Source organism: Aegilops tauschii, chromosome 5 (assembly GCF_002575655.3).
Source record: "Aegilops tauschii subsp. strangulata cultivar AL8/78 chromosome 5, Aet v6.0, whole genome shotgun sequence".
Lineage (NCBI taxonomy): Eukaryota > Viridiplantae > Streptophyta > Magnoliopsida > Poales > Poaceae > Aegilops > Aegilops tauschii.
In genome coordinates, this window is record NC_053039.3 from 550,115,642 (window position 1) to 550,136,555 (window position 20,914).

Below are 20,914 nucleotides of genomic sequence, written 5' to 3' on the forward strand. Positions count from 1 at the left end.
AATATATTGGAGGAATTCATTGTGGACAAATTTTATCCATTGTTAACTCTCATGGTAGTTCATTCTCTAAACGTAGAGAATGATCTATTTAGACCAAGAGATGATGGAAATGAGATATTGGGACTCAACGTTCCATAATGCCATTGGATCCATCAAACACAATTGGTTGGTACTCAAAGAATATCTTTTGATATCTCCAAGGCATCATACAACTTGTCCTGGTTTTTCAGTTTCACAGAAATGTGAACACCGATATCATTGGATACATCGATCAGATCCCCACTGTGTCAGATCATAGACAAGCTTAGTGTTCCTACTAGGTGTGGTAGCTCCCTCATGAAGAGTCTTTGAAACAGACCTCATGGCTACATCCACCAACCATTATCTCAACGATAATGTCTCTTGTGTTGCCCGGATGCAAACAGGTTACGTAATAAGCAATGTCGATATATTGCCTATCTTGCAAGTCAAATCATGCGACTGATTTGTTCACGAAGTCTCTACCAACATCTACATTCCAGAAATATGTTCCTGGAGTTGGTATGTGATGGCTTCGAAATTTGTAAGAATCAGGGGGAGTATCTTCCTAAATTGTTCATGTTCAATGCATCATATTATACTCTTTTCCCTTCACAAGTTTACTTTACAAGTTCTCATAAAGGTTTTTAATGAGGTATCAACACAAGATTATATGCCATACTTTCTGTTTTCCCCACAGGGTTTTTTTAGGAAAGTATATGCGGCATATTTATTGTCCTCTAAACTCTATGAGTTTTCTCATATTGAGTTAAAAAGAGACAATAACCATTATATGTTGCATCATTTTCTCCTTATTTTTTCCACTGGGTTTGAAGGAGTTTTAGCTATTCCTCATATTTTTCTCACATGATTTTTGGAGGAGACTTAATCAAGATGATGGATTCTTATGACAAGCGATGATTAGGAGGAGTCTCTTCTTAATATATCCTTGTTTTATGACATCACATTATACTATCTCTTTGTGAGTTTATATTCCAGGTTCTCATCAAGTTTTCATGAAGAACTTTTTGAAGAAGAATCTTTTAAGATAGCCCTACCTGAAAGATCGTGAGACGATTCTATATGGTCAAGCGTAGATTAGAGGGAGTGTTAAAATTAATTACACATGTAATTAGGGGAAATCCCCCCTTCCCAACCGCCGTGCGGGAACCGCACGGACGCATCTGGTCTGGGACCGACGTCTAGTCCGAACCGTCGTATCCCTCCCGACCATATAAATGGCATTCTGTAACCATCGATGAGATCAATCAATCACTTTGATTCGAAACAAGGAGGAGCCAGGATTGAGCGAGCGAGCAGCTCGCGTGTTGGGCCGGCCCACGCGAGTCAAGTGTGACGCGTGAGCGTAGGCTCGTTAACTGGTTGAGCCGAACCATTCCACCCTCTCCCGCACACACATCACATCCAGACCTAGCCACCACCACCACCATGGCAGCATCGCCGCCGCGCCGCCGCGCCTCGCCGCCGGCGATCCCGGACGAGCTATTCGAAGAGTTCCTCCTCCGCCTCCCACCCGACGACCCCGCCTGCCTCCTCCGTGCCTCCCTTGTCTGCAAGGCCTGGAGCCACACCGTCTCCAGCCCCAGATTCCGCCGCCGCCTCCATGAGCTCCACCGCACACCCCCCGTGCTCGGCGTCCTCCACAACTGGGAAGACGATGCCATCCCCCGATTCATCCACACCACCGCATCGTCCTTCTCCCTTGCCGCTCCGGACTCTCGCTCCTGGCGGGCCCTCGACTGCCGCCACGGCCGCGCCCTCTTCCTCTCCAAGGGCCAGGACGCCGAGGAGCTCCTTGTGTGGGAGCCAATCACGGGCGCCCAGCAGCGCGTACCGGTGCCCGCGGCGTTCCAGGGCGACTACCCGACGGCTGCCGTGTTCTGCGCAATGGACGGGTGCGACCACCGCGACTGCTTCGGGGGCCATTTTCGGGTGGTCTTCGTCTTCTGTGTCGATGAAGAAGACACTGAGCAAGATCCATTTCTCACGTCGGCCGCCGTGTACTCGTCGGAGACCGGCATGTGGGGCGAGCTGGCCTCGATGCACGGTGAGTTCGTGATGTACTTTGAATATTATTCCAGCGTGCTCATTGGAAGATCACTCTACTTCTTGTCCGACGGTGGGTTGATCCTGGAGTATGATTTAGTGAGGCATGGCCTGACTGTGTTGGACACACCTGACTGCCAGCCCGATTACATGTCTGATGATGATGGGTTGGACAATAGATATAACCTAATGCTGGCGGAGAGCGGTGCACTCGGGGTTAGTGAAGAATTGGGTCAGCGTCTCAAATTGTGGACAAAAGAGCCAAGTTACGGCACTGATGCAATATGGGTACTTAGCAGGGTCATCAACTTGAATATTTTGCTTCCAAATGATGCTCTCGTGGATGCAATAAATTCAGTGCAAGTGTTGGGCTTTGCTCACGAAGCAAATGTCACTTTCGTAGTGACGGTTGCTGGCCTCTTCTCAATTGAACTGCAATCCAAGCGGGTGAGGAAGGTGTCCGGTCATCGTGGCTTCTGTAATCTGATTCCAGTTGTCAGCTTCTACACTCCGCATGCTAGACTCAAAGCACCCGTGGGGGAACACCCCATGACCCACCGCCGTGGCTGAACCCAACTCAGGCGATCTCTGCTGAACCTTCTCCAAAGAGGCCTGACGGCAGATGATTCGCCATCCGTGAAATGTGGTAGCAGCTAGATGGAAGTTCAGAATTTGCCAAGATATGCCTGTAAGGCTGGAACTTTGTAACACGATTTTATTACTCCCCGGTCATGTTCCCTCAATGCTTGATACTTATGTGTTGAATAGAAGGCTGGAATTTGATGTCCTTTAGTATTTTTGGTATCAGCACACTATAAGTTTATTTTATCTACTTGCATCTACTCATCCATTGTTTCTAGGTGTTTCTCAGTAATACCTTCCCACCACTATCCAGCTGCATTGTTTGTTGTGGTCCGATTTTTTCCATTATTTCCTCTTTACTATTTAAAATTGGAGGCGTATTTGCTTTTATCTTGGAGGTTTGTAGAAGCCATTTTGGATGTTCTTGTTCATGTGCAAGAGGTGCTTCTTAAGCACAACTCATATGTACTATTTATTAAGTTCTGCTTTAATTAATTTATCAGCTAGCATTACATGCCTCCTAAAGGAATTAGCCTTCTATAGATATCTGCATTTCTCAATACTTGTTTTTTATTCTTGCCGGTTCTCCTTTAAAAAATATACATTTATTTCTATAGTATGTGCCAGCCTATTCGGTGTACGAAATGTTCACCTGTTTGGAGACTAATTTTCTTCTTTCAAATCAACATTTGTAATTTTATGTCTCTTAAAGTCTGCAACGTATCTGAATTACATTTCATTTCTTAAAAAAAAACTGTGCTGTGGGTTGACCATATCTGAATTTGTGTTCGCTGCCACATGTCAGCTATTTGCCTTCTAAATTTATGTACACATATTTTAATCTTTGTTATCAATACATTTGTAATAGCAGTGCCAGTTTGATCATATATGGATCTATCTAAATAGTGTACTTGCACAGGCTAGCTTTAACTACACAAGAGCAGCAATCCTGTCTTACATAAATTATGGAATAATGTGAGTAGTTGCTGTTAAATGAATCAGTCTATTTTCATGGTCATGCTATAATGATTAAGTTTGTCATTTAAGCATTTGCATGCATCTCTTCCTATTGCTATTTCTTTTTTTCTAACAAGAACACTGACATAGTCGTTGGTTAGGGGGCAACTCAAATGGCAACAACAGAAGCCTAGAAGTACTGTAAATAATCTTTGGGTTGTAGGAAAAGGCTTCAGGTGGGGTAATGTCAGGCCTCTGCTGAAGCTTCTCCAAAAGAGGCTTGCAACAGATTGTTCATCGTCTGTCAAATGTGGTTCAGCTAGAAATAAAGTTCTGAGCTCCGCTGCCTAGCAACTTCTTCCACAATGTGGAACAAGAATTCCCTAGCTTATATCAAGCGGTTGTGCCGGAGGAGGAAGCCGCCAGGTTCGCGCATCACCGCAGAGGGGAACAACATACACCATTGGATGGAGGAGGGAACGCAGCCAGAGCCAGAGCCTGAGGAGCCGGCCGCGGACGAGCCCATCTACGGCTTGCCTTGTCCAGACTTCTCACCTGAGATGATCCGAATGTGCAGCAGGATGCTGTGGCCCTCACCTACATCCTTGGCCGCCATCTTCTCCGGCCTCTAGTACATACCATCAGCTTAATTCATTCTACTTTCGCTGTGCATTTGTTTGCTCAGTCTGCCAATTAATGTTAGAGATCTGAGCTCGCTTGCAACAATGTAATGTGTAATCTGTAAATGCATCTAGTATTTGCAACATTCTAGTTTTCAGATAACTAATTGTTTAACTTCCATTCGGAAAGAAAAAATATTAATCGTCACTACTAGCCTGCCTCTCAGAATTAGCAAGAATAGAACATTCTTCAAACAGTAGAAAATTCAAATGTTTCATTGCAACTGATGCAACACGTAGACAATAAATGTTTCTCAAATGATCACTGACTTGCTAGCTGATCAATTAAGTAAGGCAAAATATAATAATTTAAGATGAGCTTTGCTACAGAAGTACTACTACATTTTACACGTGACATCCAAAATGGTTTCGCAAATACGACTGCCATCAGTAAAGAGCAAACAATGAAAGGTTTGCTGAGCACGGCAAAAATTGCAGTCGGATATACAAGGTGATGGATGGCCAAGGTATCACCGCAAAAACAGCTACTCCCTCCGTTTCTAAATATAAATCTTTTTAGAGATTTCAACTGAGACTACATACGGATGTATATAGACATAGTTTAGAGTGTAGATTCACTTATTGTGCTCCATATGTAGTCCATATTGGAATCTTTAAAAATATTTATATTTAGGAACAGAGGGAGTAGAAAACAATGGATGAGTATCGCACTGCGGAGAGCCACTGATGATCCATCAGTTATTATGTGCTAATGCCAAGAACACCTAGTGACCAGATCAAATAATGAGTATACAATTCAGCAGATAAGTATTCACCATTGAGCGAACATGAACGGGGAGTAGTAACATCTTGTTAGGGTGTCCCATGCATATCTTGGCAATTTCAGAATTTCTATCTAGCTGCTATCAAATTTCATTCACGGAGGGTGAATCATCTGCTGCAAGTCTCTTTGGAGAAGGTTCGTAGGAGATCAACTCATCTTTAGCTCGTTTCATCTCTCTGCCAACAATCTCAAAGTCGGTTACGCTACTTCCACTTGGTGCTGCCGTAGACATAGTTGGGGAATGGAAGCTGTTGTTTGATCGTGCCATCTGTGAAGAAGTCAAAGATGCAGTTCTTGCCATAGTATTGTTAACACTCTGCTCATGACTTGCCTGTGAGACCACCCTCTTCATAATATTATCTATGCCGTCGCTTGGGGTTGACATTGCTTGCTTCAGTTCTTCAAGCTGAACCAAAACAATTAAGAGAGATGTTATTGTTCCTTACAAAACATCTTCTTCGTTCATAGAGCACTAGATTCATGAGCAGAACCAAACTGGTAGCATGAATAAAATTAAGTCTGTTCACCTTCTTCTGGAATCGAGGCAACATTCTAGCAAGGTAAGATATTTCATCTTCCAGAGTCGACTTTCCTGAGTGTCCTTTAGCAGCAGATGCTCTAAGGTCTTTATCAGCCAACAAACCTTCCTTGGCAATTTTCAGATTATGTATACGCGACTTGCATAATGAAATAGCCTTTGCACAATATGGGATTGCATCCCCAACCTTGGATGCTAACTCAAAGGCCAAACATATGCGGATGTTTCTAGAACTGAATTAAGGTAATCAACAAAGTTAGAATTGAACTCAAAGACCTAATCATAACAAAACAGCATTCTCTACCTAACATTTTTTTTCTGGTGATCACAGTCCTACTCCAAATCTACACTAACATGTGGATTCAAAAGCAGGTGAAGGCACCTGTGCAAGATTTGGGTCAACTCAAATTATTTGAAACCACTATTATGCTGATTTGTTCTACTACTATACAGCAGAGTGGCTGACACTCTTATCACCACAAAGAGGATACAGATCGACAATTCGAAAATGGTCAGGCCTAACCAAATGTTCCAAGATCGCCAAAGCTTCAAAGTAGTAACTGATTGAGCTGTCTCTGTCCTCTACAAAAGTGAAAATCAAATGTGAGGCCTTGAATGACCATTCACCAGCCTAACACATGGTAACTGAGATAGCTGAGATTACCTCTTCTCATGGAGATTTCAGCTAGAGCAATCAATATATTAACCTTCTCCATTGTCTTCTCTGGACTCTTGGCAACTATCACCCTTGCAGTATTCAACATTTTCCAGGCCAAATCCAAATCAGAATCATCTCCATCGCCTGTCATGTTCCCATCCGTCTGACCTTTGCCACGCAAGTTTGCCCCTAACCAACAACTATATCAGCACGTACCATTGAAAGAAGAAAAACATTTTTTCCTTTAGAAAATGGAAGAGTTTTATTATTCCGGGCCTCTGAATCGAGGATGCACACAGCCCAAGAGGAAAAAACAGCAATGAGATGCACACAAATGCGTACAAGATCCAACTCACTTAGTATACTGTGATCATATAATATTAGTGAAAACATTCCAAGTCCCAAACTATTAGTACTTTGCATTGGCATGGGCAAATACTGATAAGAAGTCTATTAGGTATACTCTTCATTAGGCATGAACAGACAATGATAACTTATTGCAACCAGTAGTGTTATCAACTAGATACTACAGTATATAGATTTAAAAAGGATAATAATGCCTTTCAGTGTATATGAGTGTCTAGGGCAGTAGCAGTGCCATGTTAAAGTTGTGGGGTCAACTAATCCTGCAGTTTTCTCTAAGAGACCATTCCGTAAACCTGAAGAACAATGCAAAATACAGTGACATATTTCAACCTATAGTGGTGAAAGTGATATAAATGATAAAGCATACCTTCTTCACAATCATCTTTGTTGGTTGTAGGTGTGATTGATTCTTCATTTGGTGCACGCTTTGAAACATTACCTGAACGATTGGCTGCCTCCTGAGCTTTGCATAACAAGGCACCTCCATAACGGTAAAACGTGCTAGCACACTCAGGAGCAAGGCCTCCATAACGCCGAACCCTACGTGACAACAACAACAATGCATAAATTTGCCGATGCATCATCGTCAACATTATAGCATAAACATGTACTCTGAAGTGGACAAAACCATTTTATGACACAAGGTGTAACTATGTTCTGTTGACTGTCTTTTATAGTTACTAGTGCTTGCACACATTATGAAGTACAAATCTGAGGAAGAGGAGCCATATAAATGAACTGCACAGTGATCAAATAGGATAATACCTATCCCTCAAGCACTTGGACTTTGATTTAATTCTCATCGCATTACAGACATCACAACAAAATATGATAATACCTATCCCAGGTGGTGTTGTCAGGTCATATTGGCTAACTGGACTCACTAACCCCTCAAAGACCAACACCCACACCATTGTGCTCACTGTCAAATACATGAAACCAAAACACCACCCTTGGTAACCACATTAACATAGAGCATGTTAAATCCTACTAAGGTAGCTACAAATGTCAGAACTCAAAAGGCTCTGAGCCACACATGAAAAGAACAATGAACTAACCGGAAGTTTTCTTTCCCACAAACTATCCATATGTTACGCTACAGTAGCATGTCTAGCTAGGAGAACAAGTGGAGTTTGGGAGTAGAACCCAAACCTGATCTCCAGAACATGTCTGAAGCAGTCAGCCGCGTGGGCCAAGTCCTCCTCATTGATAGCCTTGCACCCCTTATCAAACAGCAATTGCGCCAATTCTAGTGATTTCTCCTCCCATACCCCTTGCTGACCACCCCTCCTCAGTAGGTTCAGCCGCGGCGCTGGGTCCTGGTGTTCACCCCCGGGCACTTGGAGCCTAGAATGTGGAGTGTAGAAGCTGACAACTGGAATCAAATTACAGAAGCCATGATTATGGCACACCCTTTTCGCCTGCTCCGACTGCAGCTCGATCATGAAGAGACTACCAACAGTTTTCACGAAAACAGCATTTGCTCCCTCTGCAAAGCCCAACACTGGAACAAGTGTGCATGGATCGATGTCCAGGTCGACAATCCGGCTCAGCACCCATCGTGCATTAGTGCCATCACTCACCTCCCTTTTCCACAATATGAGCTGAAAATCAATGGCTTCGGCAACCCCCAGCCCACCGTCCTCCGCCAGCATGAGGTTAAATCTGTGGTTGTCACTGCCGTAATCGTCAGGTGGTGGGCGGAACACAGCCAGTTCACCACTGCCCAAATTGTACTCCAGGATCATCCCACCGTCGGACAGGAAGTAGAGCAGAGACCTCCCAACCAGCACGCTGGAATGATGCTCAAAGTCCATGCTGAACTCGTATTCCCTCGAGTTCAGCTTGCCCCACGTGCCAGTCTCCGACGAGTACAAGCACGCCGATGTGACAACGTCTGCGTTGGGCGAGATGTCGAGGGTGAAGACGAAGACCACGCCGAAGGGGCCCCCCGCACAGTCGCGGTGGTCGCACCCGTCGGCTGCGCAGAACACGGCCGCGGTCGGCCAGTCGCACCTGAACGCCGAGGGCACCGGTATGCCCTGACGGGCGCCCGTGATTGGCTCCCACAGGAGGAGTTCCTGAGTTTCCTGGCGGTCGTCGGAGAGGAAGAGGGCGCGGCCGTGGCGGCAGTCGAGGGGGCGCCAGAACCGGCGGTCTGGAGCGGCGAGGGAGAAGGGCGAGGCGGTGGTGGGGACGAAGTCAGGGAGTCGCTCGTCTTTCCAGTTGTGGAGGAAGCCGAGCACGGGGGGTGCCCGGTGGCGGTGGAGCCCGATGAAGCGGCGGCGGAAGTGGGGATGGGAGACGGCGCTCCTCCAGGCCTTGCAGACGAGGGAGGCGCGGAAGAGGCAGGCTGGGTCGTCGGGCGGGAGGCGGAGGAGGATCTCTTCGACGACGTCGTCCGGGAGCGCCGGCGGCGGCGGCGGCGGCGGCGGCGGTGCTTCCATGGTGGCCGTTGGCTGGGTTTGGGTGCGGATGCGGATGGGGAATGGTTCGGCTCAACCAGATCGGAACCGAACTGGGAATGGTTCGACTGTTTTGCCCACTAACTATAATTGTTTTTTTCTCTTCTGTTGATGAATCCATTTGGAAATTCGTTCCTGCGGAGTCCATTTGAAAATTCTCAAAAACATAGATACTCCTTCCGTGTCAAAATATAATATGTTTTTCCTAAAAAAACATCTTATATTCTGATACGGAGGTAGTATACGTATAGAAAACACCTATTTATCATACACTAGGAAAAAAGTTGAATCAGTCAATTTTTTTGGATCCAATGACCATGATCACACCGTCACTGGTTTTTTTTAACATCCATTTCTTTTTTACTATGAATGATCATCCTCCTCTGTTCTTTGTACAATCATGACAGTTGACGAATAGGTCGTAAGTTTTTCTAAAAAAACATTGGCTAGAACGTCTACCCCTTCCCCTCTTTGCTAGAGGACGCCCCCGCTTCATGGTCGTGATTCCCGTACTTTCCAGGGATCCACTTCCACATCCCCGATGGTTACCGATGAGGGGAGGAGCTTGGGTGGTGCGGCCTAGGGCTTGTCGGGTGCTTGGTGGGCAGAGGAAGATTGTAGAAGACGACGAAAGTGGAGAAGTGGACTGACTGGTCCACGCACGGGGGTTAGCCATAAAAAAGAACCTCGGCTAGGGCGGCTGGGTGGCTGTCAAGCGGGCCCGTCCATGCGTCAGATTAAATGGGTCCAGTGGGAAGTGGTTGGACGGCTGACAGACGGACACCGAGAGGACACGCTCCCATCCATCCAGAGTCCGTTTGGACGCAAATTCGGTCCAAATTTTGCGCTGGAAATGGGGACGGATATATTTTGCGCCAGATGCCTCGCGTTGGACGTCTCGACCGTAATGAAAAGGGGCAGACCAAATGCGGCGCTGGGTTGCAGTTTGCCTAAATTTCCCAACCACCTGTTCTCCAACGTTGACAGCCCCCAGAGCCGCACTCGTCTAACCTGCTTCGTTGCCTCCGCCTGAGACCTCGCTGCGCGCAGCGTCGTCCCCGTCTTCGGGAAGGTCCCGGCTCGGCCTCTATTAGACCTCTTCTGCTTCGTCCAAAATCTCAATGTTCGTGTACTGTGCAGTTTGCCACCATAATTTTGTGCTCATTTATTCACATTCCATAATTCATGTGATGCAAATAGGTAACATGTGCAGGGCCAGCAATTTAAGTCTTGCCTAACAAAATCCAAGCTTCGTTCGTTCTAAGTTTTGCTCAGTCTGTGAATGTTGAGAGACTGAGCTTATTTGCAACATTGTACTGTGCCATATTAGCAATCAATTGTTTTTTAGCAAGTGATTTTTATGCCACGGATGAAAGGAAAAGTTGACACTGAAACATCCTGTAAGTTGTTATGATGCAGAATTACGCCAGATACAAATTACAAATGTTGATCTGGAAAAGAAGAATACTATCCCAACAGGCGAGCATATCATTTACCGAACAGCTAACCATTCCAATGCTAATTAAGCATCATTGCACACAAACTGAAAGATAATGCATATAGGTTTTCAAGTCCTAGGAGATTAATCCCCACACAGCAGCTATAAGATAATGCATACACTATGAAATGAAACAATTTCAAACATTTTTCAAACAGAGAAGTGGTGACAGTAGAAGAAGCGGGTCTTGAGAAATAACAGAGTACTTCAACTGCTAATTACTCCACTTCTATAAGATAATGGAGTATTTTCTTGTGACCGAGGAAATATACAGCCCATAGTTATCATGTTTCTCAAAGATGAAATGTTACTCAGATGATCACCAATTTACAGCACAAAGGTCACCATTCATTACAGAGTTTCATCGTTCCAATATTAAGCTTTGCATCAGACAGCTGTGTCTGGCTGGCGTAATCCAGGAGCATATAGCAACGAGCCGACGATCATGTCTTGTTCGACGAAAAGACACACCACCTGAAAGCATTCACTTCTTCGACATGCCAAACCCTCCGAAACCCATCATAGCAACAACACCAGGGTCAATGTCCTCAGGTTCATTCTGGCCAGCCTGCACTTTCTGAAACTATTCAAATCCAGTCATTATGAATACTAATGATTTTCAACAGCCCATGGACTGTTGACAGTAATTCTCATGTGCAGCAGAAACTAATTGTAAAACAAGGCAGTAATATACACAAACTGTTGCATTTACCTTCTTCACTTTTCTTCGTATTGACATTTCCACTCCTCTTCCTCTTGCTGTTGCTCTGAAGAACAAGCGAAAGAGGACATGTTGACTTGCAGACAGCAATCTGATAGACAGTTCAGTTTTCAGTGAGAATTTGGGATATACTCCTTATCGTTTGCTAGGCATATATGAGAACACAATCAAAGAAGCATCTCCAAAGGTGATAGTAACAAAGATAATGTTATGTACGTCTAGTTAGCCCATCGAGCACCATGTTATGTACATCTAGTTGGCTGTCTGCATCATCTCATTGTTATGTATGTACACAGAATACACAAGTTGCCTTTGTAGCGCAGATAATGTTATGTACGTCTAGTTGGCCCACAGAGCACCAAGTTAGGGAGAGGATTCCCATGATCTCTCAGATATGAGTTTATCATTTAAATTAGGAATATATCTTTTAGATTGTTCATGATTTCTTACTTAAGTCGGATTGTTAGGCTTCTATATAAAGAGGACCCTTGTGAGTATATATATATATATGAACTTATAAGGCAAGTAGCTGGCATACACCTTGAAAATATGATCCAACCAATAAAACAAGCACATTATTAAGTGCCTATTGTTTTCTCCAACATCATCAATTATCTATATTACAAAACTGAATAACAACACTAGTAAAAATTAAATGACCCCTTACAGAATAATGGTGTAAATTCATGATATAAGTTCTATTGAGTTCCAAGTCTAAACACACATGCAGGAGTATATGACCATTGTTTATGTGGGTAATATGACTTTCTCGGGTGAATCGCAACTCCATGTTAAAATTGTGGTTTGAGTTAATTTGACAACTTTTTTGAGAAATCTTTTCATACAAAGCCTAGAGAACAATACAACCTCAGCGGAAATTATGCATTTCACCACAAAATGGTGCAGCCCTGGCACCGACAATGGTCCCGAGGAAGGAACAATGAGATACAGTACATTATTCAGATTCACCTTTCTCCAAAGGTGGATCATCCTCAACATTGCTTTCAGAGGTCGTCGGGTTCCCGGCATCATCTCTCCTGGTTGTACATTCACAAACTCCTGGGAGCCCTAGGTGAAAACAAAGGCATAAACTTGGTGCACTCTTGGGAACATCAGCTGAAGAATCTTTGGGTAGCAAGGCACATCCAGGTTTGTTGAGCGTGCGAGCTCCCTCCAGAGCACCTTCTCCATAACACGGAACCCTAGGTGAAAACAAGGGCATAAATTTTCAGTCTGTAATTGTTAAGGTTACAAATAATAGAAGGGCATCAAAGTTTTGTAGCACAGCTACAATTATTCCACCATCTGTTTTAATGACCCAAGTTGCTATATGTTCGGTTGAGTTCCGTTTCTAACAACTGGTTCGTGTTTGCACAGAATTAACAAGTACATACCATAAAAATAAACGGCACATCGATGAGATATTTACAATAAGCCAGCACCAGAGGCATATAACTCTTTCTCAAATAGAAATAGGATAACATCTATCATTCCAATAATTGCACTTTGATTAAATGCATGGCTCAATACACATATCCTCACAAAAGACGCAAGTCCTAACTCTATAGTATTGCTATTGAATAACACTACTGCTAACTCGACTCACTTAGCCGCACAAACTCCAGCACAGTAGGGCTCGCACCGACTAAAAGAAAAATAAATATCGCTTGGCAACCACCTCATTGTAGAACATGTAATGCCGTTCTACACACATCTCCTAAACTACAAACTCAAGGGCCCAAAGCAACTAAGGACACGTGGAAACTACCAGCTGATCCATAAAAGAGTACTGAACTAGATAGAAGTTTCTTTCAACAATGCCATCCATCCAAATGTTTGAGTGTGGCTCCGAATAGGTGGCGAGTTCAAGAGTAGAGCCCTAACCTGATCTCGAGATCAAGGCTGACGTATTCGAAGGTGTTGATAAAGTCAACTTCCTTGGTAGCATTGGACCCCTTGTTCAACAATTGTTGTGCTTGATCCACTGTTTTTTCCTCCTCTCCCCCCTCCTCACCACCTGCTTCCCCACTAGGCTTTGACGCCGGCAGATTCTGGTGCTTGCCTCGGGGTACAGGTGTGTAGAAGCTGACAACTGGGATCAAACTACAGAAGCCTCGATTAGTATCACTGCACACCCCCCTCACATGCCCCGATCGTAGCTCTATTGTATAGATGCCGACAACCGTGTTAACAAAAATGACATTTGCTTCCTCAGCAAAGCCCAGCACTTGCACTGCATGTAAGAGAGCATTCATTGGGAGGGAATTTTCCAAGCACATGACCCGGTTCAGCACCCATCCTGCTTCAGCACTGGCCTCTCTTGTCCAGAATTTGAGCTGCGTATCCAAGTATTGGATTACTCCGATTCCACCGTCCTCCACCAGCACGAGGCTATATGCAGGCCGTGGTCTGTGTCCGGTAGGCCGAACACAGTCAGGTTGTGGCTTGCCAAGTCATACTCCACGACGGACGCACAGCTCGCGACGCCGTCGGACATGAAGTAGAGGACAGATCTGTCAACGAGCACGCTGTATCTTTCTTTGAATTCCACGGAGAAGTGGACGGTGCGCTGAACCGAGGTGAGCTCCCCCCAAGCGCCAGTCTCGGACGAGTATATGCTGGACGAGTATATGCTGGTCTCCTCATCTACCACGACGACGAAGAGGAAGACCACGCGGAAAGGACCCCCGACGCAGTCGCGGTGGTCGCACCCGTCCGCTGCGCACAACACGGCAGCAGTCCAGAAATCGTCGCAGTTGAACGCCGCGGGCACCGGTATGCGCTGCTGGGCACCCGTGATTGGCTCCCACAGGAGCAGCTCCAGACCACCAGATCCCTGGGGGAAGAAGAGGGCGCGTCCGTGGCGGCAGTCGACGGCCCGCCAGGCGCGGCGGTCCGGAGCGGCGAGGGAGAAGGACGATGCGGTGGTGGAGATGAATCGGGGGATGAAATCGTCCTTCCAGTTGTGGAGGAAGCCGAGCACGGGGGGTACGCCGTGGAGCTCGTGGAGGCGGCGTCGAAATCCGGGGCGGGAGGCGATGCCGCTCCAGGCCTTGCAGACGACGGAGGCGCGGAGGAGGCACGCGGGGTCTTCGGGCGGGAGGCGGAGGAGGATCTCTTCGACGAGCTCGTCCAGGAGCGCCGGCGGCGGCGGCGGTGCTTCCATGGTGGCTGACCGACCCTAGGTCTGGTGTGTCTGCGGGAGGAAGTGGAGTGGTTCGGCAGATAGGGTTGGGTTTGGTATCCAAGTACTCCGTATTCGATTTTCCCATCCCTTTTTTGATTCAAGTAGAATTGATTTTTTTCCTTTTTTTATTACACCCCTTTTTTTTAGACTTACTTCGTCCTGGCCCTTTTCTAGACTAATTACGTCCTAGCCCAAGCCTTAGACATTTGAGATGATTCTATAAGGGCATGGCCAACATTGATCCCAAATTTCGTCCCGCATCTGTCCGCGGGCATGGGGAGTCAGTCCACGGATACGGATGCGGAGCCGGCTATCCAAGCACCGGCGACCTCCCATGCACTACTCTTCCTTGTTGTCGGCGGCGCTCACGGACGTGTCGGCCTTCGTGGTCATGGTGTGGGGGGGGGGGGGGGGGGGGGGGGGCGACCGTGGCGGGGCGTGACCGTGGTGGAGCTAGCAATGTCCTCATTGTCCTCGCTCTTGCCGGACACCTCATTCGTCGCCTTGTCCATCTCCTTGTAGGCGGCCTATAAATCCGCCTGATACTGGATGTACCACCAGCGGTCGCGGCGGATTTTGCGGACGATGCGGTAGGAGTCAACCAGCGCCTCCTACTCGGCCACGCCCACGTCCGGCACTATGGTCGTGCCAGCGGTGAGTACCTCCTTCACGCGTCAGTTCTCGTCGAGGAGGTGGAGGTTGTAGGCCTAGTCGGCCAGCGCTTGCCGGAACGTGGCCTCCCGCTCCTGCAACACCATGTTTGTGTAGTGGGCACGTGCCTCGCCCATGGTGATGTCGGCATGGACCGCGCGAGGAGGATGGCATCGGCTCGTCCTCAGCCGCTTCCTCCATTGGGACGTCCGCAGAGCCGACTGAGGGAGTCCTAGACTAGGGGGTCCTCGGGCGTCCGGCCTGTTAGCCATGGGCTGGACTGATGGGCTGTGAAGATACGAAGACCGAAGACTCGCACCCGTGTCCTGATGGGACTCTCCTTGGCGTGGAAGGCAAGCTTGGCGGCCAAATATGAAGATTTTCTCCTCTGTAACCGACTTGGTGTAACCCTAGATCCTTCCGGTGTCTATATAAACCGGAGGGCTTAGTCCGGAACAGACAAGATACATAACCATAGTCATACAGGCTAGACTTCTAGGGTTTAGCCATTACGATCTCGTGGTAGATCAACTCTTGTAATACTCATATTCATCAAGATCAATCAAGCAGGAAGTAGGGTATTACCTCCATAGAGAGGGCTCGAACCTGGGTAAACATTGTGTCCCCCGTCTCCTGTTACCATCGATCCTAGACGCACAGTTCGGGACCCCCTACCCGAAATCCGCCGGTTTTGACACCGACATTGGTGCTTTGATTGAGAGTTCCACTGTGCCGTCATCAAGAGGTTTGATGGCTCCTTCGATCATACACAATGATGTTGTCCAAGGGGAAGTCTTCCTCCCTGGACAAATCTTCGTGTTAGGCGGCTTCGCACTGCGGGCCAACTCGCTTGGCCATCTGGAGCAGATCGAAAGCTACGCCCCTGGCCATCAGGTCAGATTTGGGAGCTTGAATTACGTCGCGGACATCCGCGGAGACTTGATCTTCGATGGATTCGAGACCACGACAGCCGCTCCCCGCCACCACGATGAACATGACATAAATCTGTCATCGGACCACATTCAGGAGATAGCACCTGTGACTGCTCTGGCCTTAGATCCGGAGCAGATCGCGCCGTCCGACGACGGGAAACTCAACCCCGCCACGGATGTCGTAGTCCCAGCGGCGTTGGAGCCGCAAACAGACCCAACCTCGAGTGGAGTCTGTGTCATCGGAGCCCCGGACTCGTCTCCGGCTGCAGATTCCGAATTATGTGCGTCCACAGGCGTCGAGCTCGATCGGTCATCGATCGTTGAATTCAGCTCCGCAGACATCTTTCGGCACTCGCCTTTAGGCGACATGCTCAACTCATTAAAAAATCTTTCCCTAGCGGGGGACTCTGAGCCGAATTATATCCGGTTTGAACTGGAGGCTGATGATGGAGAATTTCGTTTCCCACCCATCGCCCACTTCATAGCCACCGTCGAAGACCTAACCGACACGCTCGATTACGACTCGGAAGACATCGACGGTATGGGCGACGATGTCGGAGAAGAGGGGCCCAAACCATGCCGTTCACTGGACGATAGACAGCCACTTCCTCATATGACGTATACATGGTGGATACGCCAAAAAATAATAGCGGCGATGACAAGGAAAACCCAGCGGAGGATGACCCCCTAAGACACAACCAAAGCCGGCGTCAGCGGCGCCGCTCTAAATCACGCCGTAGAGATAGCAATACCGGCACAGGAGACGACAACACTCCGGACGGTGCCGAAGACGTAGAAGACCACGACGAACAAACTACCAAACAGGACAATCAGGAGGATGGGCAAGTCAGCCCTGATGAACAGGCCATAAATGAAGACTCGGAGGACGGTAGTTATCATCCGCTCTCCGAGGAGGAGGTGAGCCTCGGCTGCCTGAGGAACCCCTCGAACAGGAGCGCTTTAAGTGCCAGCTAATAGCCACTGCAAGGAGCCTGAAAAAGAAGCAGCAGCAGTTTCAAGCTGATCAAGATTTGCTGAACGATAGATGGACTGATGTCCTGGCAGCCGAAAGTTACCCGCATCATAAATTGCTACCACAGTTCGATGATGAGGCGTTGGAGCCCATACCATCATCGCGCAATGCGGCTGACCGACCACCACGCGGTCGGGACAAGGCGGCAACTCAAGCCGAACACCAGCCCGCTCCACCTCACCGTAAAGGTAGAGATAAAACAGCTCGGGGACATACCTACGACCTGTGGCAAAAACTGGACAATAATGCAGAACATACCATATCGATCTACGGATCGCGAGGGCGTTCCCCGACACGTGAAGATGGCCACATATTCGGACGTAACAAGCCTAGTCACGCCCGGGCCGAACTCCGCAGACGAACTCCATCGGAGCTACGTCGCAATGTGGCCCGATATAGAGGCGCCGCACACCCTCTTTGCTTCACTGATGAAGTAATGGATCATGAATTTCCAAAAGGGTTTAAACCCGTAAACATCGAATCATATGACGGGACAACAGGCCCTGCGGTCTGGATCGAGGATTTTCTCCTCCATATTCATGTGGCTCGTGGGGATGATCTCCACGCTATCAAATATCTCCCATTAAAACTCAAAGGACCAGCTCGGTACTGGTTGAACAGTCTGCCAGAAAACTCTATCGGCAGCTGGGAAGACTTGGAAGAAGCCTTCTTGGACAACTTCCAAGGAACATACGTCCGACCTCCGGATGCAGATGATTTAAGCCATATAGTCCAACAGCCCGGGGAGTCAGCCAGGAAATTCTGGACTAGGTTCTTAACTAAAAAGAACCAGATCATCGACTGTCCGGATGCCAAAGCCCTAGCGGCCTTTAAGCATAGCATCCGCGACGAATGGCTCGCCCGACATCTCGGGCAGGAAAAGCCAAAGTCTATGGCGGCCCTTACGGCACTTATGACCCGCTTTTGCGCGGGCGAAGATAGTTAGCTAGCCCGCTACAATAATAATGCAAGCGGACCTGGCACCTCTGAAGCCAAGGATAGCAACGGCAAGCCCCGACGCAACGGACACAAGCGTTGAATCAATAGCAACCATACCGATGACACGGCGGTCAATGCCGGATTCAGTGGCTCTAAGTCCAGTTAGCGGAAGAAGACGTACAATAAGAACAATTCGGGCTCATCCAGTCTGGACCGCATACTCGATCGTCCGTGCCAGATACATGGCACCCCAGAAAAACCAGCCAACCACACCAACAGAGATTGTTGGGTTTTTAAACAGGCCGACAAGTTAAATGCCGACAACAAGGAGAAGGGGTCGCAAAGCAAGGACGACGAGGAGGATACTCGGCCACCGAACACAGGGGGACAGAAGAAGTTTCCCCCTCAGGTCAAAACGGTGAACATGATATATGCTACACATATCCCCAAGAGGGAACGCAAACGCGCACTCAGGGACGTCTACGCGATGGAGCCAGTCGCCCCAAAATTCAACCCATGGTCCTCCTCCCCGATCACATTTGATCTCCGAGACCATCCGACCAGTATCCGTCACGGCGGGTCGGCCGCACTAGTCCTCGACCCAATCATTGATGGATTCCACCTAACGCGAGTCCTCATGGACGGTGGCAGCAGCCTCAACCTGCTTTATTAGGATACAGTGCGCAAAATGGGCATTAACCCATCATGGATCAAGCCCACAAAGACCACCTTTAAAGGAGTCATACCAGGCGTAGAGGCCCGCTGCACGGGCTCGGTCACACTAGAGGTTGTCTTCGGATCTCCGGACAACTTCCGAAGCGAGGAGTTAATCTTCGATATCGTCCCTTTTCGCAGCGGCTATCACGCAGTACTTGGACGAACCGCATTTGCTCGATTCAACGCGGTGCCACACTATGCTTATCTCAAGCTCAAGATGCCCGAACCACGCGGCGTCATAACAATCGATGGAAACACGGAACGCTCCCTCTGTACATAGGAGCACACCGCTGGCCTAGCAGCAGAAGTACAGAGCGGCCTTTTCAAGCAGAATCTTAATTCGGCGGCCGAGCTCCCGGACACCACTAAGAGGGTCCGGACTATCCTGCAGCAGGACAACTCAGCTCATCAAGAGCTCGACTAGCAATTCAGCCTCCGTCCCAGCCCCAATCAAGTGGCGGCATTCGTATCGCGCGTACATAACTACGCACTCAAAATACCATGGGCATAGACGGAGGCATACCTACCTTGTGATCCACAGTACGGCTCGACCGCTCCCGGACACATAAACTTTCACTATCTACTTTTTCTCCTTTTCAGGTTTCTTTCCCGCAGGCCTTCCCTGACGGCCTAATCACTGGTCCCGTCAAAGGATAAATACACCAAGATGGCAAGAAGCTTAGACGTACGGGGGAATTTCTAGGTGGTTTCTTTAACGATCACTCTACCTGTTTTCGGGACCCACACGCTGCTCTCCCTTGGTTTTGGCATGTTAAATAGCCCGTTGCTTATCGCACTATTTTGTACCAATGCGCCTTGACGTATTAATCAAATTATAATGGAAACAGTTTGCGGCCCAAAATTTTAAGGCCCCAGCTTATTACCTTTGCTCTCTTTCTGTTTTCCTTTTTTTTGCTGATAACCTTATCAGCTAGCACCCGTACACTTTGGTACGTTCCACATTTGCCAGGGGCTTCATAGCGCCCCGCAGTACGACAACAAAGTCCAAACACTTCTTATAGTATAGTTCGGGCCCCGAATTTAGCACTATATGCATCGGCTCTGAATCATGTCTTTGGTCAATAGTTGGGTTGCCCGGCTCCTGTGCTTACTGAAGGAAATATGCCCTAGAGGCAATAATAAAGTTATTATTTATTTCCTTATTTCATGATAAATGTTTATTATTCATGCTAGAATTGTATTAACCGGAAACATAATACCTGTGTGAATACATAGACAAACAGAGTGTCACTAGTATGCCTCTACTTGACTAGCTCGTTGATCAAAGATGGTTATGTTTCCTAGCCATAGACATGAGTTGTCATTTGATTAACGGGATCACATTATTAGGAGAATGATGTGATTGACTTGACCCATTCCGTTAGCTTAGCACTTGATCGTTTAGTATGTTGCTATTGCTTTCTTCATGACTTATACATGTTCCTATGATTATGAGATTATGCAACCCCCGTTTACCGGAGGAACACTTTGTGTGCTACCAAACGTCACAAGTAACTGGGTGATTATAAAGGTGCTCTACAGGTGTCTCCGAAGGTACTTGTTGGGTTGGCGTATTTCGAGATTAGGATTTGTCACTCCGATTGTCGGAGAGGTATCTCTGGGCCCTCTCGGTAATGCACATCACTTAAGCCTTGCAAACATTGCAACTAAAGAGTTTATTGCAAGATGATGTATTATGGAACGAGTAAAGAGACTTTCCGGTAACGAGATTGAACTAGGTATTGAGATACCGACGATCGAATCTCGGGCAAGTAACATACCGATGACAAAGGGAACAACGTATGTTGTTATGCGGTCTGACCGATAAAAATCTTCGTAGAATATGTGGGAGCCAATATGAGCATCCAGGTTCCGCTATTGGTTATTGACCGGAGACGTGTCTCGGTCATGTCTACATAGTTCTCGAACCCGTAGGGTCCGCACGCTTAACGTTACGATGACAGTTATATTATGAGTTTATATGTTTTGATGTACCGAAGGTTGTTCGGAGTCCCGGATGTGATCACGGACATGACGAGGAGTCTCGTAATGGTCGAGACATAAAGATCGATATATTGGACGACTATATTCGGACACCGGAAATGTTCCGGGTGATTTCGG

General features: G+C 47.4%; 2 protein-coding genes and 1 pseudogene across 2 annotated transcripts; 1 reads left to right on the forward strand and 2 right to left on the reverse strand.

The window, feature by feature from the left end:
- The first annotated feature begins 1,318 nt into the window (after positions 1 to 1,318).
- Positions 1,319 to 2,910, forward strand: LOC109751733 (uncharacterized). Its single transcript, XM_020310620.4, has one exon. The coding sequence runs from the start codon at positions 1,468 to 1,470 to the stop codon at positions 2,653 to 2,655; it is 1,188 nt and encodes a 395-aa protein (XP_020166209.1). The 5' UTR covers positions 1,319 to 1,467; the 3' UTR covers positions 2,656 to 2,910.
- A 2,070-nt stretch (positions 2,911 to 4,980) lies between these two features.
- Positions 4,981 to 9,176, reverse strand: LOC109751714 (uncharacterized). The gene is made up of 6 exons (XM_020310605.4): positions 7,803 to 9,176; positions 7,018 to 7,190; positions 6,291 to 6,473; positions 6,118 to 6,208; positions 5,616 to 5,853; positions 4,981 to 5,494 (listed from the first exon to the last, which is right to left on the reverse strand). The coding sequence occupies exons 1-6, from the start codon at positions 9,095 to 9,097 to the stop codon at positions 5,171 to 5,173; spliced, it is 2,304 nt and encodes a 767-aa protein (XP_020166194.1). The 5' UTR covers positions 9,098 to 9,176; the 3' UTR covers positions 4,981 to 5,170.
- A 1,632-nt stretch (positions 9,177 to 10,808) lies between these two features.
- LOC109751717 (uncharacterized) lies at positions 10,809 to 14,730 on the reverse strand (annotated as a pseudogene).
- Between the last annotated feature and the right edge of the window lie 6,184 nt (positions 14,731 to 20,914).

Excerpts from the sequence above, each read along its gene's own strand:
- LOC109751714 (XM_020310605.4), bottom strand. The coding sequence starts at position 9,097 with ATGGAAGCACCGCCGCCGCCGCCGCCGCCGCCGCCGGCGCTCCCGGAC. Across the intron at positions 6,474-7,017 it reads CAAAGATGATTGTGAAGAAG|GGGCAAACTTGCGTGGCAAA; the intron begins GTATGCTTTATC and ends GTTGTTGGTTAG. Across the intron at positions 6,209-6,290 it reads TGAAATCTCCATGAGAAGAG|AGGACAGAGACAGCTCAATC; the intron begins GTAATCTCAGCT and ends TCACTTTTGTAG.
- LOC109751733 (XM_020310620.4), top strand. The coding sequence starts at position 1,468 with ATGGCAGCATCGCCGCCGCGCCGCCGCGCCTCGCCGCCGGCGATCCCG.